This window comes from Mytilus trossulus, chromosome 12 (assembly GCF_036588685.1).
Source record: "Mytilus trossulus isolate FHL-02 chromosome 12, PNRI_Mtr1.1.1.hap1, whole genome shotgun sequence".
Classification (NCBI taxonomy): Eukaryota; Metazoa; Mollusca; class Bivalvia; order Mytilida; family Mytilidae; genus Mytilus; species Mytilus trossulus.
The window spans coordinates 14496907-14519993 of record NC_086384.1 but is presented as its reverse complement, the minus strand read 5'-3'; the positions used below and the strand labels follow the sequence as shown (position 1 = coordinate 14519993).

The window sequence follows — 23087 nt, the reverse complement described above, 5'->3', positions numbered from 1 at the left end:
TATTATTAAACACAAATCTCTATCTTTAACACCATAAAAGTACATGTAATTGGAATGTAATTCAAAAGTAATTGAGCATTACATGCTTTTTTCAATGTAAATAATTAAATTACCATTACATGTAATTAAAAAAAAGCTCAATTACACATTACATTCAATTACTTGGAAAATTGTAATGCATTACACCTACATTATGTAATTACCAATACAGTTTCAATTACCCCATCCCTGAATATGTGAACCAAGGCCCGGAACTTAGTTGCATTTCCGAATCTGCATGAGTAAGAATTTATTTTTACTTAGTTTTTTTTTATTGAGTTACAAAAAATTACGGCGGAAAAAAAAATCAGTATCACTGAACCTGCCAGTGTTGACAACGAACAATTAGCAAACACTACATTTTAATGAAATGAATGTAGACCGTATCAAATTATAACTCTTTCTTTCCGTGTAAATACGGTAAATGTAACTGAACATTTAGATCGATTTCACATGTAAACAACATTTCAACTGAGATAACCTCCCCTGCCAATGAATTTTAAAGGAAAATATTTGAAATGCTTATTAACGTTATTTTAAGATAATATTAAGGATAAAACAACTGGATTTATTAAATAAGATGATAAATGCTACAAATTTATAACATGTTTCAAAAAGGGTAACAAATATTGTAAACCTTCTTTTGAATAAAAAGACAAATTCTAGATTACATAACAATCTTTTCAATTCTTGAAAGTCCGACTATCAAGTTCCTACGAGTCAAAGCATAATTGGACGTTTTTAAGCTCGGGATTTCGGGACTGATATTGGGATCCGGGATTTGGGTTTTTTTTCCGAATTTCGGTATGTCGGGATTACAATTTCTTTAAATTCGAGACCTCTAGACCTTTCTATACTCCCTCAAGTAATGGATTCTATTAGAAGCGGATATTAGTTGATCAACTTTTACATGCTTTAAATATTGACAATACAAAATGATGGAAGTTTTAGTTATGAAAACAGGAATTTTAAATATTATCTTTACTGTGACAAATTTATTACTTTTCACTTTTTCTGTTTCGAATCTTTCTTCTAATTAAAAAAAAGTGCCTTTATGATGAATAATGCACTTGATAATCCATGATACTTTTTGATATATCTTTTATTTATGCAAAGTTTGAAAGTCAGCAGCCAAGTTAATGCATCAATAATTTCTTTTCTAGTAATTTATTTTTTTGCCGCCCGGGTACAGATGAAAAGGGCATGCATCCGTCCTCCCGTTAGTTAGTTTGCTTTTTATATAGTTACAATTGGGGACCAAGGTATAATTGAATCATGAAGTTTTGTCACATCAATTTGAAACTTATAATACAAATTATTTACGATGAGATCTTCCAAATTATAGAATTTAGACACCCCGCCTAATGTAATGATGTACAGAACATAGTAATATGAAAGCGCAAAATTAGTATTATCTACATTAATAGTCTTCAGTTCAGTAGTTTACCCTACCCCGAATTAAGTTGTGGCCATGTAAGTTGAATCACATGACACATGGAAGTTCTACTTTGGAAAAGTGCTGCTTACTTTTTTAGAAACTTTGGATACTTTTATATGTTTCCCCATACATGCATACACATATGATAGTGAAATTGAGTAAATGTTCACACATTTTAGATATCAGACAACCGAAAACTCTAAAATAACAATTTTAATTTCATTTAAGCATTTGCAGATATATCAACAATCTTAGAACTATTCAATAAATAACTGCATGTATGAATTGTATTTAGTGACGTATATACGAAAGACAGAAATTATTGTTATTTTAAGAAGTAAAGTTACTCAGGTGTTTTTTTTTAAATCAGTTAATGCACAATTGAAACAAACTTCTTTTGCAAAAAACGAGAGGAAAAGGGGTTAGTTAATCGTACCTAGTAATCTCTGTTTGTTTTTAGATTCTTTCAGATAAGAGGGGCTGGCCACCTGACCATCCCTCCCCCTCTAGACACATCCTCGTATCAACATGCCTTGTCAGTGACGGAGAAAGTAGTAAGTCTCAAGGAGGTCATTCAGAATAAATACACGACTTTTAAGAGTTCAAAATGGTGAAATTAAAACCATCTTTTGTAAAATTTTACAGACGCCATCACGAGTTGGTTTACCGTTATGGAATTATCATTTCACAGATGATACCAGATATGTTCCTAATGTCGTAATAACAATGCACTTCCCTTTTGATCACGAATGTGACCTACCGAATTAGATTATGTATCGGGTTTGTAATAACATGAGCAATATGACGGGTGCCACATATGGAGCTGGATCTGTATACCCTTCGCAAGTACCTGAGATCACCCCTAATTTTTGGCGGGGTTCATGTTGCTTGTTATTTAGTTTTCTATTTTAGGGCTTGTGCAGTATTATTTGTCTGTTAGTCTTTTTATTTTTCAGCCATAGCGTTGTCAGTTTATTTTCGATCTGTGAGTTTAACTCTCCCGTTGCTATCTTTCAAAAAGAACGACACTTACATATACAAATCTGAAAATCTGAAAATGATGGATTCCTTAGCTGTTACAAAAAATTGTGAGAGACTTCATTTCATTGGTAGATTTAAACTGGTACACGTTTCTCGCAAGAATAGTTATTTTTGTATTATTGTCATTTTGTTTATTTTCTTTGGTTACATCTTCTGGCATCATACTTGGACTTCTCTTGAACTGAATTTTAATGTGCGAATTTCTATGCGTTTACTTTTCTACATTGGCTAGAGGTATAGGGGGAGAGTTGAGATCTCACAACCATGTTTAACCCTGCCGTGTATTTGAGCCTGTCCAAAGTCAGAGCCTCTGGTCTTTGTTAGTCTTGTATTATTTCAATTTTAGTTTCTTGTGTACAATTTGGAAATTAGAATGGCGTTCATTAACACTGAATTTCTATGTGTATTTAACTCATGAGTAATGCACTTTTCAACTAGTTTTTTTATATTTTGTTCTAATGTTCAGGGGCGGGTTCGACTCCCATTAAAATGTTTAACCCCGCCACATTCTGTATAAAACTGCCCCAAATCAGGAGCCCGTAATTCAGTGGTTGTTGTTTGTTGTTGTGTTACTTATTTGTTTTTAATTCAATCATATGCAACTATTACAATCATAATAACGTTCGATAACTCTGCATGTTTCTGATTCAATTAGGATTTTAAATGTAAAATTTACTGGTTACCTGATGAATGATTTAAAGAATATTGAAAACATATTTATTTCACCTCGGTTTATATCCATTCGAGGTCTTCTTTCATAAATAGGAAAATAGTAATTTTACAAAAATTTGTGTGAGACAAAATTGACAAAACTGAATTTTGTCTCAATTTTGTGAGACAAAAGTCAATTTTGTCTCACAAAAGTCAATTTTGTCTCAAAAACGTCAATTTTGTCTTACAAAAGTTAATTTTGTCTCACAAAAGTCCATTTTGTGTAACAAAAGAAAATTTTGTGTAACAAAAGTCGATTTTGTATGCAAATTAGTTCACAGAATCCAAACTAAACTAATTTGCATACAAAATTGGCTTTTGTCCCCTAATTTTCAAATTAGGTAACAAAAATGAATTTTGTCATGACCAAAATGACTTTTGTCAACTGAAAGATAATTTTGTTTGACAAAATTTTGAATTTGAAGTATGTTACAAATTTTGTCAATCTGAACTCATTTTTGTTGAATAAAAGTCACTTGTGTCCGTACAAAATTGAAATTTGAGTACAAAACCGCAATAGCCCCATTCGGCGCCCAGTAGTTTGGACATAATGTAATAGGCATTTGCACATAACGTTATAAGTGTTTGCGCATAATGTAATAGGTATTTGTACATAACGTAATAGGTGTTTGCACATAATGAAAAGGTGTTATACATAACGTAATAGGCATTTGCACATGACGTAATAAGTGTTTGCACATAACGTAAACGATGTTTGCACATAACGTTAACGATGTTTGCACATAACGTTAACAATGTTTGCATAAAACGGATAAGCTGTTTGCAAATCACGTTAAAAATGTTTGCATATAATGCATTGTGTTTGAACATAATGTAAATGGCATCTGCACATGACATAATGAATGCTAGAAGAGAGTATCAGTTGTTCGGCAAAACGTATATGAACTATACCATGATGTATTCGGGTTTTTTTTACTGGAGAGACATATGTATACACACAACATAAAGCCGTTAGACTATAACCTTATGATATGTTCATAGAGCAAAGATGTATCAACACAAAACGTTTAGAATATTCAGCAAGCAATCACATTTGAGATAGGAAGCATTTATTAACTGACTAACATAAAGGAAGAATAGCAAAACAGAAAGAAAATATGAAAGAATGTACAGGTGGTTGATCATAAAGTTTGGAGGTATTCACAGAATATATAGTAGTAACAGCATTATGTAATCCCAAAGTTCAGCTATGACAAATCATACAATTGTTTGCCCAAACAAATAAAAAATTTGACATAACAAAGAGATGCAGTATCAGGAAATAAAGGGACCTGCACATTACATAAAAAAGAAATGACAGGAAGTAAAGGTAACGCCAAAAAATGCATTAAATAATTACACTATAAGATAGTTCCGACGTTCCATATATAACCATTTAATGTTTATTATGTGCAGATAAAGAGTAGTTGTTTCGTTATTGTTTTAAGTAGTCGAACTCCTGCTTAAATTAAGTTGCCTTCTCAAGGTGAATCATGATATAGTTAGAAACATAAACATTTACTGTGCGTTTCTTTTAAATTTTAACAAAGCGGTATCTATTATTTGCGGTTCAACCAGTTTTTTGTCTAATATTTATTTTGGTTAATAGTGAACGAACGATCGAACGATTTTATTTTTATCAAATCTTAATAACAATGTACAAGTGAGTTAGTGTCGCCAGCAAAACGGCGTTTATAACATAAAATAAAAGAGAACGGCCAGGAAATTCAAAACGGAAAGTCCCTTGTCAAATGACAGGATCATATTAAGCAAACAAACACATAAAACGAATGGAAAACAATCGCCCTATTTCTGACATGGTACCTACATTTTAGTTAGCAGTATACTTTTCCTGGCACCATTGTCAAATCACAATATGTGACTTATTCGAAAATTGAATATTGATTCAACACTGAGCATAACAAACGAGGAGAGGGAACAAGATATACTACCTGCTGGAAATAACGAGATAAATTTGAAACATGGTTTGGAAGTTGTCATTCGTCTTCCATTAATATCCCTACATCAAAACCACAAATTATTCTTATAATAATAATAACAAGAAATAGTAAAGTGCAATACCACACGCCAGAGCCGATGGCTGGTTTAATTACCATTTAATAATATATCTCATATACATAATATAAACATCTTTATAATGTCCTCGTATAAATATGTAAATAGTTCATACAATGAACCCAAACATGTTCAGCAAAATAATCTCTTAATGCATTTTTGTGGCTTAAGTTTCAAATTATTTTCTTTCTAGTACAGTTCTCAAATTTACAAGATGCTCTTCAAAATCTTTACCCAGAAAAATAACATCATCAATGTATGCAAGGCATATTTCCCATGTCAAACCTGTCAAAATTAACTCTATCATCCGCTGAAAAAATGCAAGACTATTACATAATCCAAAACTTAGTCTTATGTGTTCGAAAGTCCATATTTAGTTATGAATGCTGTCTTGTGCCTATCGTCCTCGTGTATCTCAGCCTGATAATACCCTGATGCCATGTCTAAACAGGACATACATTTACTGTAATCAATACAGTACCTGATCTTCCCATTCTTCTTGCGAACTAGTACTGGGGCTGCATTCCATTCTGATGATGATGGCTGCATGACTCTTCTATTTTCTTCTTCTTCTTCTAACCGTAGTGGTGTTCGTCTCATTCTTCTCTTACAGGAGCTGAGTTTCCAGTGTCGATCCTATGCGTCACCTTGGTATAATGTCCAATGTCGAGATCATGTTTCGAAAAGGTATCTTTAAAGTCCAACAATAGGGACGCCAATCTCAGATTTTCACTTAAATCCAAATGTTCCTTTGACGAATCTAGTAAAGGTTTTAATTGTACAGGAAAATTGGAATACATTTCATCCCATTCATTTTTAAGTCTCTTAGTTTCCTCTCCACTGTGTTATCGACCTTACTGATGCTCTGTTCTCATAATCACACCTTTCCTCATCTATCACTCCACAAATTTCCATTGCTGTACCAATGAAGCGATTTTTGTCAGACTTATGAACTTATCTGTCAAATTATTAAGTATAATAGGTACTCTTGAATCAGCTTTGGTCAAAATATTTGGCATAATCAGCGCATTCAAAGACTTACTCGGTTGAATAGCCACTTCATTTTCAAATTTCTCTGCCAATTTTACTGGTAGTCTGACAGTTGAATTAGGTGGAACAATAAGTCTGTTCCAACGTTATGCCGCAAATTTTGAAATACTATTTTCTGATTTAACTTCATTAATAAAATGTTTTTCACCTCTAATTGTTATTGACAAGTCAGTCAAATCTATCAGGGCATTAAGATGTTTAAGAAAGTCTAATCCTAGTATAACTTGATCATTTATTTTAGCTACTATAATTTTCCACTTGGTATCAGTCTTCCCTACCTTAACTGTAACACATTCTGTGTACCTTGCTGTAATACTATTGTCTTTTCCAGCACCTTTCAACATTAGCGAACCTTTAAAAATTACCGGAGGCTTAAGTTTCTTTGCAAATTATTCGCTCATAAGTGTGACCTGGGCAGCTGTATCAATTACCAAATTTACAGTTACCTCATTAATTGAAATACCTATCACAAGAGAATGGGATTCTGGATTTCGATCACTTAGATACAGTTGAACCTCGCGTAATTGAGGGTTATCAATACCATTCTTTTTATCTTCCTTTTGGCCACTATTGAAGTCTGTCAAGTTACAATGAACAGCACTGCTGTCACTTATTGTAACCTGTTTTTTTCAAATACCTCTGGCTTCAATTTTCTAAGAGGAGATAATTGGCCCATTTGAGATTTTTGGACTGATGAGCGACCTACATCTTCAGTCCTTGTTCGTTTAAAACCCCTCTCTAAGATTATTATTTGGAGATGGTGACCTGTTGCGTCTCATTGGCGACCAGCTTTTCGTTGGATACTGTGTACTGTAATGGCCCTTTTCCCTACATGTATAGCATTGTATATCCCGTATATATCTGGTTGGACCTCTGGCGATCAGCAGTGGTTTTGGGACTGATTGAATTGATAATCTTCTTGATGTCTGATTTATTGGTTCAGATATGTTGTTCTGTAGTTCATGTTTTAATAGTCTCATACTTTTTCTGTAAGTCTTGCATACTAGAATTATTTGCCTTTTTGACTTGACGTACTAAACATTCTGTACTTTCTTCATCTGAGTCATCATAAAACTGAACCCTTTTTACTTCTGGCTTTCTATACCCTAATAAAATCTTTTGGTTGTGAATGGAGCTCTTAACATATTGTAATGCTTGATCCATGGTATTTGGGTTTTTCTCCATGGCAAATAACGCTGCTTTCTTTTCAGTACACCCCTTCAGAAACGCGTCAACACCTACATGTATAGTATCAACTACATTCTCCGGCGTATTGAGATAACCATATGTTGCTAGTTCCTGTATCCTCTCAGGAAACTCCTCTTTTGACTCATCAATAGACTGCCTAACCTCCTGCAATTGACGCCTTATAGTGTGAGGTAAATCTTTATTCCCAAATCTTTGACTCAACTTTTGAACTAAAATGTCATAGTCCTTTTGAACTGTCTCTTGGCGAGTACTCATAAATTTTAGAGCCTTATCTCTGAGGCATTCAATTAGACGATCTAATTTTTGTTCATTAGACCATTCATACTTCCTGGCTATATGGTTAAATTGCATGAAATACGGCTTCCATTCTGATTTCCCATAAAAAATGGCTAGCTTTGGTGATTCTGGTCCAGAGCGTTGATTGGATTTGACTTCCTTAAAGTTCAAGTCATCTTTTCCCTTCCCTGATGTTGAAGTTTTAAATATATCTTCTGGAGCTAGCTTTTCAGAAATAAGTCGTGATGTTTTAAAATGCTGCAATTGCTCTTCCAATGCAGTTAATTTCCTGCCATGTTCTGAATCCCTTTGCTTCATCTGCTTATATTGCTCCTTGCTCCTTTCTCTTTCTTTATCCATCTCTTGAGCCTGTTCCATGACTTTATCCATTAATGTTTGACATTCCAGTTGCATGCTCTCCATTCGTTCTGAAAAATTACCTTCTTTTTCTGCCATTGTACTCTCATACTGATGTTGAATCTCACTCATTTCCTCTTTAATTTGTGTATTTTCAAAACTCAACTCTGTTTGACTGTTATTCCTTTCCAGCTGATACTTCTCCACTTCTCTTTGAAAATTATCTTTTGTTTTTTGGAGTTCAGCAAGGCATTCCTCTATCTCTGCTGACTTACCCCATAGTTGATTCTCAAAAGTCACTTTTAAATCTTCAACTTCTTTCATATATTCCCTCTTTAAATGAACTTTGTCTTATACTGTTCTAATAATGCAGACGTGTCGTCTTGTGTTGTTGGTTGCTTTTCTGGAGTTTCTTCCTCTGGACTAACTTCAACTGTGCCTTTCCTTATCAATGGATCCCAAATCATGTTTGGTTCACCTTCTATCATCTTTAGATATTCTAATGTCAAGGTGTCTTTCATTTTTCTTGCTTTTGTAATTAAATTGGCTCTGACATCCCCTATGTCTCTGATTCCCATTCACTCTTCTTTTTTTGTCGCAGTACTGATGTTAATTGGCGACATCTTCACTTTTATTTAATACACAATAATTACTTCTATATTAAATAAATTTTAAGACAATATTAAATACAATTACATTTTGTAAAAAACAATTCTTCAGAGAAGAATTGAAGGTCTTTCCACCTCGATAAAAATAATGAAATTTAAAAAATATCTTAGAAAAAGTCACTCCTTGTTGATGTAATTTGGTACCTCAAACTGATATAAAAAAAATAAGATTAATAGGTATATGCAGAAGACCTAATTGTTTTATAAAGAACAAGAAATAATTTAAAGCAAAGGTCAAAATATAGAACGTCAAGTTGACCTTTGATCTTGACCTCAATTTCAAGGTCATTGGTCAGTGATATCAAATCAAAAGAGCCCATGTCAATCACTTGTATGTTGTGAAGAAATACCGATTTCAAATACAAAAGGGGAGAAAACTCCTATAAGGGTTGATCAAAACACGTCGACTTAAATGGATTGAAGTTGCCCCTTATTGTTAACAGTAATTTGGCACATCATATCATTAACTGTAACATGTTTCTTTTGAATATAGATTACAAGCAAAATCCAAAATTTATAATATGACCTTGACCTTCAACCTTGACCTCAAATTCAAGGTCATAGGTCGGTAACTCAAATCGGAAGGTCAATCACTTGTATGGTTGTTGAGAAATAATGATTTCAAAAACATCAGGGGAGAAAACTCCTTTAAGAGTTAACTAAAACACTTCCACTGAAATAGGTTAAACAAATCTGAAATTTTATTTAGTTCTTAGACAATTATGTGTCGAATTTTTATTCAACTTTCCGCAAACCTAATTTGCACCCTATAATAGTTCACACGGAAATTAGATACTTTCCGACAAGTTTTGATTTTCATTATCACATGTGCATTCATTGCAAATGAAAGCTTTTTAAAATAGTGTATCTCCTTTTGTTTTATATTTAATTATTTTTTGATGAATTTTATTTCAAAGTCGTGTATCGTTTCTTTTGTTGACTAGTATATTACGGTGTGTATATTTTTCTTTGGGGTATATAATAAAAGTATACCACATTATATATTCAGTTTGTGTGATATACATGTTAGTAAGTGAATATATATTACAAAGCAAGAAAGATAATGGTTTGATGCTATAAATATTCAGAATAGTTATATTAGTCTAATTGTTGTACTTTGAAATAAAGATTTATTATTTTTTTCTATACATATGCTTGGTTGTTATATTTATCTGTGCTGTGGTTTTTATTGTGTGTGTTATTTTTGTCGTAATTGTTATCGTACTATATATATATATATATTTAGGAGTATTCATATCAAGTAAAGTATTTTTTTTGATTGAGCATACTTGAGATAAATCATAATAACATTAGAAGATAGACTGAAATCTTAATAGAAAAATAAATAAAAAAGTAAAATTAAGTTACATGATCGTGTCAGCAGTGCTGGCCGTGTTAAAATTAATGGAGGTGTAGTGAATGAGTCAGCTGTGCTGGCCGTATTTAAAAACATATTTTTTTCTCTGCCTATGACAAACAGTTGCAGTAAATATACACATTGGTTACTTTTCGTGGAAAGACCTTTTGTTTTTCTTCTGATTATTTTTGTTTTTGTTTTTTGTTTTTCTTCTGCCGTCTAAGATGCTTTTTTGTTTTACAACATATGGAATGGATGTTGTACAGTAATGGGGGTTTCAAAACTCACCCTGCGTGACCGAAAACTTATTCTTGTAGGAGTTATCTCCCCGCGTCCCCTTTTTCTTGTTATCGCTATATCTCTAAAACCGTACAAGATTTTTACAAACTGTTTTCACCAAATTATTTGTCTACTCTTAATAATGATTTGTTGCATTTTAACTGGAGTGATCAGAAGACATCTTATGGGAGTTGTTTCCCTTTGAAAATTTTAAATAGACGATATGTTGGATAAATTCATACGGTATAAGTCGTAGAGGCATACAGGCTATTGAAATGAAGTCCTTGGTCCATTTGAAGAAAATTGAGGTCAAGGTCAAAGGTCAAGGTCATGTTATAAATTTTGAATTTTGCCTCTTATCGTTATTAAAAAAAAACTGTTACAGTTAATGATATGATATGTTTGCCAAATTACTGTTTACAATAAGGCGCGACTTCAACCTATTCAGTCGAAGTGTTTTGGTTAACCCTTATAGGAGTTTTCTCTCCTTATGTATTTGAAATCATAATTTCCTCACAACTATACAAGTGATTGACCTCGGACCTTCCAATTTGAGTTCAATGACCCATGACCTTGAAATTGAGGTCAATGTTAGAGGCCTAGGTCATGTTATTAATTTAGAATTTTGCTTGTTATCGTTTTTCAAAAGAAACTGTTACAATTAATGATATAAGGCGTTTGCCAAATTACTGTTAACAATAAGGCGCAACTTATTGTTGTAGATGCTGCTCGAGATTCCGAATGTAATTCTGGAAGTAAATTCACTTTACTAAATAAAAAGACAGGTAGATTCTGCAATTATCCAGCGAATGCCTGCAGAAATATATGTGCAATTGAAAGGAAACATTGATAATAAATAAATGAAAATCATTTAAAATCATTACAATCATCTTAATACTACAATCTGAATGTCACTGTAATATTCGCCACTGTCAACACAAACAAACAAGAAATCCATGTAAAATAACATTCTATAAGAAAAGATCAAGAGAAATATATAATACATGTTCACATCAAGATGAGCTAACTGGATAAAAAAATCCATCCGAAATGCTAACATGCGAAAAGTTAAATCAACATTGCCAAATATGGCCTTCTCACTCTTACCAGCTATATAAGCATTTTTGTAAGTAGGAAGATCTATAGAATATACCACATTAGAAATAAACCCACCACCAAAAGGACAAAGCATTGACCAACAACTGGCAGAGGGCCAGTAAGGTAAAATGAAAGTACCATCAGCTTTACACTGCCGCATATACATCAAAACACAAGGGACCAAACGAACAGGTGGAACAAATAACTCGTTGATCCCTCGCCAATCAACCGTGAAAGCATCAACACCTGATTAATTCATATTCCAAAATCTTGAATAAAACACGTGCAATTTAAAATTGTCGTCAGAGGCAAACCAATCAACCTCATGCGGTCCCAAAGGGATTCAACTATCTGAATCAATGCTAACTACATTTTGATTGTCAATAAACCATTTTACATTATTGCCACTTAAAAAGTGTATCAGCGAAAAAAAACAGTTTCAGTCAACTCCTTCCATGTAGAAATGTGTTTAACTGTTCTATGAATAAACACTATTAATGTCAATAGACAAATGTTTAGTCATCAAATATACTATATTGCCTAAAATGGGAGACGTAGATATAATCTGTCCTACCAAGGAAGCTACCTTCCTTACAATTACTTTACCCCTTTTGGTTAAACACAAATCAATGTCTGAAATGATACTCAGAATCTTATCAATACGATTGTCAGGAATAGTAAAAACAACGCTTTTATCTGTATCAATATAAGTATTTAAAAAAGTTAGATATTTAGTAGGTGTCCACATAAACTTTTCAGCTTTAGGTACACAAGCGCTATTAATTATGTCTTTTTAACCTGTATAGACATTTGAGTAGAGAATTCCTTATCATCATGTACATCAAGCCCATCGTCCAGGTATATTATACTCTGCTTGCCTTTTCCTCTCCACTTTTTAATAAGTAGTCTAGTTAGTTTGGTAAATAGATAACAAGCCGTACTGAGACCAAACGGTAATACTAGAAATTTTAAATATTTTTGAACACGGTTTAATTTCCATGCAAATCCTAAATATTTAGTGTGAGGCGGTATGATATCAATATGATGATATGCAGAATGAACGTCATACTGAAAAATATATAAATTTGCATTTATATAATGTTTTGCAATACGCATATCTTCAAACACTCTGCTTCCATAAATCTCAAATCTAAAATTAATCGTTTTGTGTTGTTTGACTGAACAGCAACAGTTAAAGGATTCACAACAAACGGAATATCTAATGTCTCTTTAATCAAACCTCTAGGTAATAAATCGTTAATATCTGATTTAAAAAAATCTGCATTATTCAAAGCTGATAAATTATTAGATAAACAAATCGATATAGGATTGGAATAGAAAGGTAAAATATAGCCATGTCTAATAGTATCTACAACAAATTTATGAGCACCAATAACTATCCAAAATTGATTGTTTTTCTAAGTCTACCTTTAACAATTATATCAGATTGACCTAGTTCGTATTCAAAATAATTATTGGTCAAATTGCAATCAATATGATCATCTACTAAATTGTCATGTGAAAGTTCAAGATAATTAAAATACTCATCTTTTAAAAAATCACTTGGGCCTGGTTTGGGTTGCTGGTTTACTGCTGTTGACATACGGACAGCTGGACCTGTAGTGTGCGTGGGACCCACAAGAGTATTATTGTCCCCTCTGTGTCTTTCCAGCGTTGAAAACTTGCTGAGGGGTAATTCCATTGAACCAAGGTTGCCGAGGACCACGAAAGAGCTTCGGAACGAAGTTAGGAGCCTGTCATAATAGAGACTGGTTACTAGCCTTAGTTTTGGAACCATTACCTCTAACCTGCTTGGACTTTCCTTTCTTCTTGTAGACAGCTCTAATGTCAGCTCGGATAATCTTTGCTTCATCCTCTGAGTCAGATGCAATAGGATTATCATCATATTGCCTAGCGGTATCCCAACCTCCCTCGGAAGTGTCAGCAATTTTGATAAGCTTGTGACGATGCTTGATTTTATCTACGGTAGCTGATAACAAATGTCATGAGTAATCTACCTTCCCATTGACTATAGCACACAAAGGTTGAACAAGATCCTCGAGATTTTTAGTATTGAAGTCAAATTGGATCTTTTTCCTTCGTAATTCCTTTTATAGGAAGCGTCTGTTTTAAGTTTCTTGACCTGGGATTTCATTAACTAATTGGCCCCCTGCAACTCTTCTCTTAATCCACCAATTTTCTCCGTTACTTTGGCGTCAATAATTGCCTCAATATCTTTACTCTGTTTGTTTACAGCTGTTAAAACAGTTCTCAACGAAATATCTGGTTCACCTACATTATCCATGATTAAATTCGAATGTACTTAACTCGATAAAACACAATTAGAACAATAAACGTGACCGATCGAGTGGACCCTGTCGTGTCGAATGATTTTAACCGCCAAATCAGATGAAACACATAACCTAAAAAACGGCACCTATGAGTTTCATTCTAATTCATAAATTCAACCAATTGAAATTATATTTCTGATGTAATAATAACGCAGGAAGTTACTAATGAGATATTTTAATGTTAAAAACCTATGTTTAAGATTTAAGACCCGAACTGACTTGTAAATTATTTCATAGCCGAGTTTAAAGTTTTATGACTGCGTTTTATTAATTTTGACATTTAAAAGATGTTTTAATTCCACATTTAATCAATTATATTATGCTCAATAACTCACTTCCATCTCCCCGTGCTAAGCATGGGTCACACATTATATCCGGCGAACAGAATAGGTACTCATTCATCTTATGTCTTTGACTCAAATGTCTTGTGTCTATTTCTATTTTCGCTCAAATGTCCCACATTGTTTGCTTGAAATGTCTTAACTTTTATTCTGGCCCTCAAACTTCCATTCCAGTTGTAGGAAAAAGTAGACATAAACTTGGCTACAAAACTATCTTTATCTCTAGCATAGAGTTCGAATATAATAACAAACAGTGTATGAAACAAACAAACATATCTCTTCTCAATTTTATAATTGGTAAAAATCTCAAAATTTGGGGTAGAACAGTCCAATTTTTTCTACATCGAAACTATTATCATGTTTCAAAACATTCTTCATCCTTGTTGTTATATCTTACCCACATTAGCCACATTTTTTGGAACTTTTGTCATCAATACACTTCAACTTGGTACGTGTTTTGATTTAAATTCAAATGTAAAGCCTGAACCGACTTGTAAATTTTTTTATTGTATTCTGCTCGATAGCTCACCTCCATCTCTCCATGAGTCACATCCTATCTAGCGACTTGTTTTATATTTTTATCTCTAATGTCCTATGCCTATTTAAATTTTCGCTAAAATTTCGTGTATTATTAACGTTCAAATGTCCTAAGCTTTATTTTAGCGCTCAAATGTCCATTGCAGTAGTACACAATTTTGGATTATAACTGGCTTTCAAACTATTTTAACTTCTCGAATAGAATGAGATTATATTAACATGAACTAATTAACATTCGGGGACCAATCAGGATTAGTTTTACCCTATTTAAACCTTAGGTGAAAAATAATTTACGAAAAGGTATCAACAACAAACATAAGGCACATATCATTTATAGTAAGAGAAAGAAATAATGAAGAAAAAAATCAAATTTCTTTTTATTGTATTCTGCTCGATAGCTCACCTCGCTCTCCCCATGAGTCACATCATATCTAGCAACTTGTTTTATGTTTTTAACTCTAATGTCCTATGCCTAGTTAAATTTTAGCTCAAATTTGGTGTATTATTAACGTTCAAATGTCCTTAACTTTATTTTAGCGCTCAAATGTCCATTGCAGTGGTACACAATTTCGGATTAAAACTGGCTTTTAAACTATTTTAACTTCTCGAGTAGAATGAGATTATATTAACATGAACTGATTGACATTCGAGGACCATTCGGGATTAGTTTTACCCTATTTAGACCTTAGGTGAAAAATAATTTACGAAAACGTACCAACAACAAACCTAAAGCACATACCATTTATAGTAAGAGAAAGAAATAATAAAGAAAAATTAAACAGTCAAACAAAAACAAAAAAACAAACGAAATCTTATTTCACTATATTAAAAGCACACTCACAGTTTACACAGGTATTGTACCTTTACAAACAGTATACTAATCACTGAAACCGAAAAAAAAGCAATCGTCCTAACCATCAGGTTCAATTGATATTCACAGATGACTTAAACACCAAGATCACAGACAAAGGTGCTACCAATATAGCCCACATCTTGAAATGCCAAAAATAACTTTTTCTAAAACAGGAGTCATAAAGTAACTTTCAAACCCTAACCCACACAAAGCATGTGGACCTGGACTATCACCAGGAAATAGAAACAATATACAAACTGCATGACTTTATCATTTATTAAATTGTCAAAGAGTTTAATAAAGTTCATCACCAACTATTACTTTACAAACTTAAATACTGTGTTATTATAAAAAATATTCATAACTAGATTCAAGCTTTCTTATCCGATCGAACACCAACAGTCGTAATACATGATATTTCTTCTATATGAGTGCCAGGTAAATCTGAAGCGTTATAGGGTACATTCCTGGAATTCATTGTATATCTCATTAATATAAATTAAATATATAATGAATATTCAACTCATAACAAATTAAGACTCTTTACTAACATTATGTACATTTCTTTTATCATAATGCTCCCAATTCGAACAATTTACATAATTAAGATGTAAGAATAATCTTACTACTATTTCCAGTTCATTTGCAACAGAAATCGACATTCTAGCCCATTTAGTTTTAGAAGTTTAGAAAGTTTAAGGGTTGTCCGAAGTGATAGGATCTTTTAATGCCATGGGCATATGAATCATAGTTAATCTTCAATTTCTCTCTGTTGTTGAGAACGGAAGAGCTACATATATATAAAAAAATTCAATTGATGACATTCTTCACCCCTGTTAATATATTATTTTTTTAATAACAAAGTTTATTAATACACGAGACGAACATATGTACTGATACACGTAAGCGTATTCACACACAAATGCTGAAAAAAATATCGAAATATATGAAGGTGTACAGGATAAACTAATTCTATAAAGATATACATTAGTATTGACGATACAATTCATCTTTAAAGTAAGGTTAAAACAAAAACCAATTGTTACTCGAATTTCCCCCATAGCCATCCTGTTTCAAAAAGTGATAGTGTTTCGACCGAAAATTCGTTATCAAGTACAGACACTCCGATACGTTTTTTAACTTTAATTCCATTTTCACCAAATTTTCAGTCTTCTATTTTTGCAATGTTTGAGACACCAGCTCCAAGATGAAGAAAAATAGGACCAGCTTTGCGTTCGACCAATGTTCCTTTAGCTTTTAATTCAAATACAATCATTTTTTCCTTTTCTGTTCTTTTGCCTTCACAGCAGCTGCAAAAGCTTTAACAGCAGTAGTCTCATCATGCTGATCACCATAAGCCCTTGCTTTTACGGCCATCGAACCGTCTTTCACTTTATCATTAGTTCTCGAATCCTTACTATTGTAGCTCATCTTTGCTTGTCCTAATGAATTATAAGAAGGCAGATCATGTTATCAATATATATGTAAGAGATTTGTGTAATATTTGTGTTATCTAAATACAAATGTATACGACATGTTTATCCAAACTTAAAAGTTACAAGTAAACTCGTTTATACTTATATTGAATTGGATTATAGACTTTGAAAAAAAAGAAAGTTACACTTAATTAAATTGACGTAATGAAGCACTATAATTGTAGTATATAATCCCATTTTAGATTTTGTTCTATTTTTGTTCAATTGTGTAAACATAGGTTTTATTTTCATAAAATAAGTGTGATAAGTAAAATAACAAATAAAAAAAAACGGCATCCAAGAAAAACTTCAAATCGATAAATCCCTTATACAATGTCAAAATCAAAAGTTCAAGGACATCAAACGTATGGATGACAACTGTTATATTTCTATCTTGGTATAGGCATTTCCTTATGTAACAAAAGTATATTATATATAAGTTTATTAGCGTAATATTATTTCTGCAACAGTATTGTGAAAGCCGATCTGAGGCATTCATCTATTGAACAATCGTTTTGTTCAGTATTATATAATAATAAATATACCTTTTGAAACCCAAATTAAAATTACAACGTGTAACCCGAAAACCATAGACTATTTGTTGGGTTTTGATAAAAAAAAAATCAAATGAACATTATATATTGCCGTGTTGTTGATGTAAAAGTGGACGACAGAATCTTTTTGTAAGAAATTTACTCGTGGTCTGGGGCGTGATATTCGTTTATGTTATCAATAGAAAATGCCAAAAACAAATCTCGAGTAATACGGTCCAAGCTATGTGTAAATTGCAACCAAATAAATGGCGTTTATGAATTCTTTCTTAAGTAAACTTTACAATCGACCACTATTAGTAAAGTCAACACTTGTCTACTGGTGATCAAATGTCATAAATTGATGAACAGAAAACACATCCAAGTTACAGATTGAAGCCGAATGAAATTAATGTAATTTTATTCATAAATAAGAATAAAGCTTTCAGAAAAAACCTTGTGCTGGCTTACTTATAACTGTCCATTTTATGTAGGTCTTCTTACATCTGGTAGTAGTCTGCTTAATCTTAAGCAAAATAAAAATAACTATTGATATGTGTTTGAGTTCATAAGAGGGACACATAGATTTCTTATTGTGTGTTTAGATAGTAAAACATGACTCCATACATTGAACACATTAGCATCTAGGTTCAATTATTTTGTTTTTTTTTAATTTTTCGTATTTCGTTTTTCTTTTCTCGTTTTTCGTTTATTGTTTTCTATTTATTTCTTTGTTGTTTTTTTCCTTTTTATTCTTCTGTTTAATGTAATGATATGAAATGTATGCATGCTCTTTTTCATGTTTTGTTGAATTGAACTTGTTTTCTTGGCTAGTCACCTCCTGCTTATATTGCAATGCTTAAGAAATATAAATGACAACAATTATTGTATGTCAGAGTAGAAAACTAAACCCCCAAAAAATATAAGTAGAATAGTTCATTACAACTCGAGGAATTAACTGGAGCATACTGACCAACGTGTCATGTTTTGAAAACACAAAACTCAAACCCTAAACGGTAAGACATAATACAATATCCAAATGAACTACCCAAAAGAGGCATAATAATACCAAGATAGACATATGACAGTTGTCATCCATACGTCTGATGTCCTTGAACTTTTGATTTTGACATTGTATAAGGGATTTATCGATTGGAAGTTTTTCTTGGATGTCGTTTTTTTGTTTTGTTATTTTACTTATGAAAATAAAACAAACCTTTATTTATAATTTCTTATTGAAATATATTTTTAAAATATAATTGATATTAGTTGAAAGATTGTACAAAGGGAGAACGCAGAAGAAAAATAAATTCGTACCTTGTTCTTGTAAATATACAGTGTAAAGTAAAGTGATATAATATGAGTGGTTGTAATTGCTTACGCTAACAATTAGAGAAGATTTAGGAAATCCCTGGCGCAAGAGACATGTACGTTCAACCAATCACGACAGCAATTTCACGATTTAGGTAATTTTTTTGTAAGTAGCATAAAAAAACTTAAAATGAATGATGTGAACACGGAAATGGTTTAACCTAACTTTTCTCTTTCAAATAATTTACATGTAAATGAAAACAGAGAAACTCAATATATAGTATATGATAAATTTCATTTTTATCTATTTAAGCAATTATAATAGTCTCACATGAATTAATGTTAATTGATTCTTAATATTGTAATCATTTAAAAAAAAAGGGTTATTGTTATTCAGTGACGATTTTAAAGCACCTTGCAAAATTTTAAAGGTGTAGACCCCTTTTTGGCCCCAAAATATAACAGTTTTACAAAATTGTTAAAAATATAAATTCAAGTTATTTATTGGACAAAAGAATGCCTCTGCTACATAGATATGGGCTGTTTTGACAATACCATGCACATGTATGGGGTTGTTGCACCATTAAGTCATGCTAAATTACTGAACTCTTCAAAATTCTAGCATTTTAGTTAAAATTCAGACAATTTCTGTGTAAAACAAAAGTGGCCGCATTCGTGTTCGTCCTTAATATTGAAAAGTAAGTTGAATTTGATGATTATACACAACATATGTAAAGGTTATGCATGAACATGAATGCGGCCACTTTCGTTTTTGACAAAAAACATCTGTAAAGTGACATTTGTCGGTATATTTGGTGGATTTTCATATTTTGAGCTTGAATCGGATCGTTTTTAATGACTAAGTCAGTTAAAACCTTTCAAATAAACTATTGAATCAAATGAAATAGAAATTGAAGTGTTTAAAAAGTTGTCAATATCTTTCGTCAGATGAACCTGAAATTTGAGGCCAAAATCGATACTTACCGGACCTACTCCTTTCACTTTCAGATATATTAGATAAATGATGCCATATCTTTGAATAACCCATAATTCAGCTATTACTTAAATTTGATATAGCCCAGTGCACTTGAAAATAAGGATACAACTGATAATAGAAGGAATACTTTATACCTTGATCTTTTCCTCAATATTGACACAGATGGACTAATTTACACTCTACAACAAATGGAACTATTCAACTTCTAAATTATCAATTTCCTATTTCCCAGCAGTAACATGAACCCTGTCCCCGTATGGTGTTTATACATCTCAGTTGAAACGTTATGCTTTTACATATTAACGCTATACGGACTTCATATACAGGGATGTGCTCCTTACCCAGAAACTGCTCCAACAAAGTTATGACTAGGTTAGAATAAAAATGACACTCCGTAAATTTTATGGACACCATCACGAATTGGTTGATCCTGGCAGGTAATGTTCTCATATGAGTGTTATATTTAACATTAATCTTTGTTTATTCGCAAAGCAAAGTTCGGCCCCGCAAGAAATCGTTAAAATGTAAACATTATCAATTGATTTACCATTGACAGTATGTGTAAAGTGAATTTAAAGAAAACCGTTAATAATGTTAAAACTTATCTGAAAGGTTCTATATTTACAGTGTGTTGTTTTCATATCTAAAACATTGATTTGAGATGAAAAAAATTCTTTCTTTTTGGAATTTTTCGAGATTTAAAAAAACACTTTTTTACCAACAGTTTAGAAAAACAATATTTCAATCAATTAGTTACAATATGAACATTACTTGATCAGCATATTGAATATTTAAAAAAAACTTAAAAATTCATTTAGTATTTAGAAAATATTTATGTGTCGATTTTGTGTCCAACTTTCCGCAAAAATATTTTGCACCCTATGATCGTTTACATTGAATTTAGTTACTTTCCGACAGGTTTTGATTTTCTTTATCATATATAGATAAAGGAAGATGTGGTGTGAGTGCCAATGAGACAACTCTCCATCCAAATAACAATTTAAAAATTAAACCATTATAGGTTAAAGTAGGGACTTCAACACGGAGCCTTGGCTCACACCGAACAACAAGCTATAAAGGGCCCCAAAATTACTAGTGTAAAACCATTCAAACGGGAAAACCAGTGCATGCATTGAAAATGAAAGATTTTTAAAATAGTGCATCTCATTTTGTTTTAGTTTTAATACATTTTGATCAATTTTATTCTGTTTTCATATCTAAAACATTGATTTGAGATGAAAACATATTTTTCTTTTTGGCATTTTTTTTGAGGTTTCAAAAAACACTTTTTTTCCAAAAAATTAGAAAAACACTATTTCAACTAATAAGTGACAATATGAACATTACTTGATCAGCGCATTGAATATTTTTAAACAATTTGAAAATTCATTTAGTATTAAAAAAATTATGGGTCGATTTTGTGTCAAACTTGCCGTAAAAATAATTTGCACCCTATGATCGTTTACATGGAATTAAGTTACTTTCCGACAGGTTTTGATTTTCATTATCATATGTGCATACATTGCAAATGAAAGCTTTTTAAAATAGTGCATCTCATTTTGTTTTAGTTTTAATACTTTTTGATCAATTATATTCTGAAGTCGTGTATCGTTTCTTTTGTTGACTAGTATATTATTGTCTGTGTGTCTTTTTTATTTTAAGCCATGGCGTTTTCATTTTATATTCTATCTTTTGTATTATTTACAGTATGAACTTATTTAGTTGTACTATGTTTGGGTCAAATACATATCTATAGAACATACATTTTGGCGAATCGTCAAAATCGATTCATTTCACTATGAAAACATCTATTTATCCTCTCTTTTTAAATTCAATGAAAACAAATCCAGATATGCAATATCCGGATAAAACCATACATAATAAAACCCAGACATGTATAATACATCCATACACCTGCATGGGAAAAAGTATAGCAACACCAAATTGGAATTGAAGTTAAAAAAACACTCTTCATTTTTTTTATATATAATTTGGTAAAAAAGAACTAGTTAAACATGAGTTAAGTATCACCTGAGTTTAATCAATTAATATCGACCCGTTAAGTTCTTATCTGTACATGCAGCTACTGTACCCATAAACAGCAAAACAGATGTTTTTATCCTCATTGTTTTCAACACTTTAAATAACCAAGTTTTTAAAGTCTTGTGATTGACACCTTGTAATGGGTCCTCGACAACACTTAACTGCAGCAAGATGCAGATTATCAGCACGATAGAAGCAGGGATGTCGCTGTAACAACTGCACGTATTGTTGGTCATACCCATTCCATTTTAAGTCGTTTTGATGATAAAAATCAGGCAATAAACGATGTTAAAGACCTTCAGAGATAAAGAAGACCCCCTATACCAATTGCTAGGGAAAATAAAGCGTAATGAAGGTTGGTCAGAAGGAAACCCATTGCATACAATACAATCCTAAAAAGAGAGTGGTGAGCATACATTAGCCTTTTAACAAGAACTGTTCGAGATCGACTCATAGCTACTAATTATCGTGCGATAAGACCATGTCGGAGACCTTTGCTTTCGAACAGACACACAGTTTTCCGTATCCAATGTAGTGCGAACTCGCCAAAGATGGAAACTAGTATCGTGGAAGAAGATCCATTGTCCCAATGGAATTCAGTCCATCTTCCTTGGCCCAATCGTAGGCCAGAAATGAACCATATCGAGCATATATGGGACACTATTGGGCGGAAAGTGCGCAAAAGAACACCCCAGTTCAAACACATCATGAAATAAACAATACCTTACATCAGAAATGGTTGCTGCTACCTTAGCAACAGATTAGTCGAATTATGGCAGGATCCAGAAGACTTTTAGATGCGGTTATCCGTTTGAATGGAGGCTGCGCACAAAGTATAAATTCTTTGGCGTATAACGATCAACAATGATGTGAACAGTCATCTGATGATTAATTTTTAAATATATGACATTGTAAAGTTCGACTACAGTAAAAGTTGTAAAATGCATTTTCTTTGTACAAAAAAACCCTTCATTTTGTTATTAAAATTGTGGTTATATAAATCATTTTTTTTCAAACATTTTTTGTTCGTTTCAATGCTAATGTTATCAT

General features: G+C 32.2%; 1 protein-coding gene across 1 annotated transcript; it reads right to left on the bottom strand.

The window, feature by feature from the left end:
• Positions 1–7315: 7315 nt before the first annotated feature.
• LOC134692235 (kinesin-like protein KIF15) lies at positions 7316–8521 on the bottom strand. The gene has a single exon (XM_063552686.1). It carries the CDS (start codon positions 8519–8521, stop codon positions 7316–7318), a length of 1206 nt encoding a protein of 401 aa, XP_063408756.1.
• Between the last annotated feature and the right edge of the window lie 14566 nt (positions 8522–23087).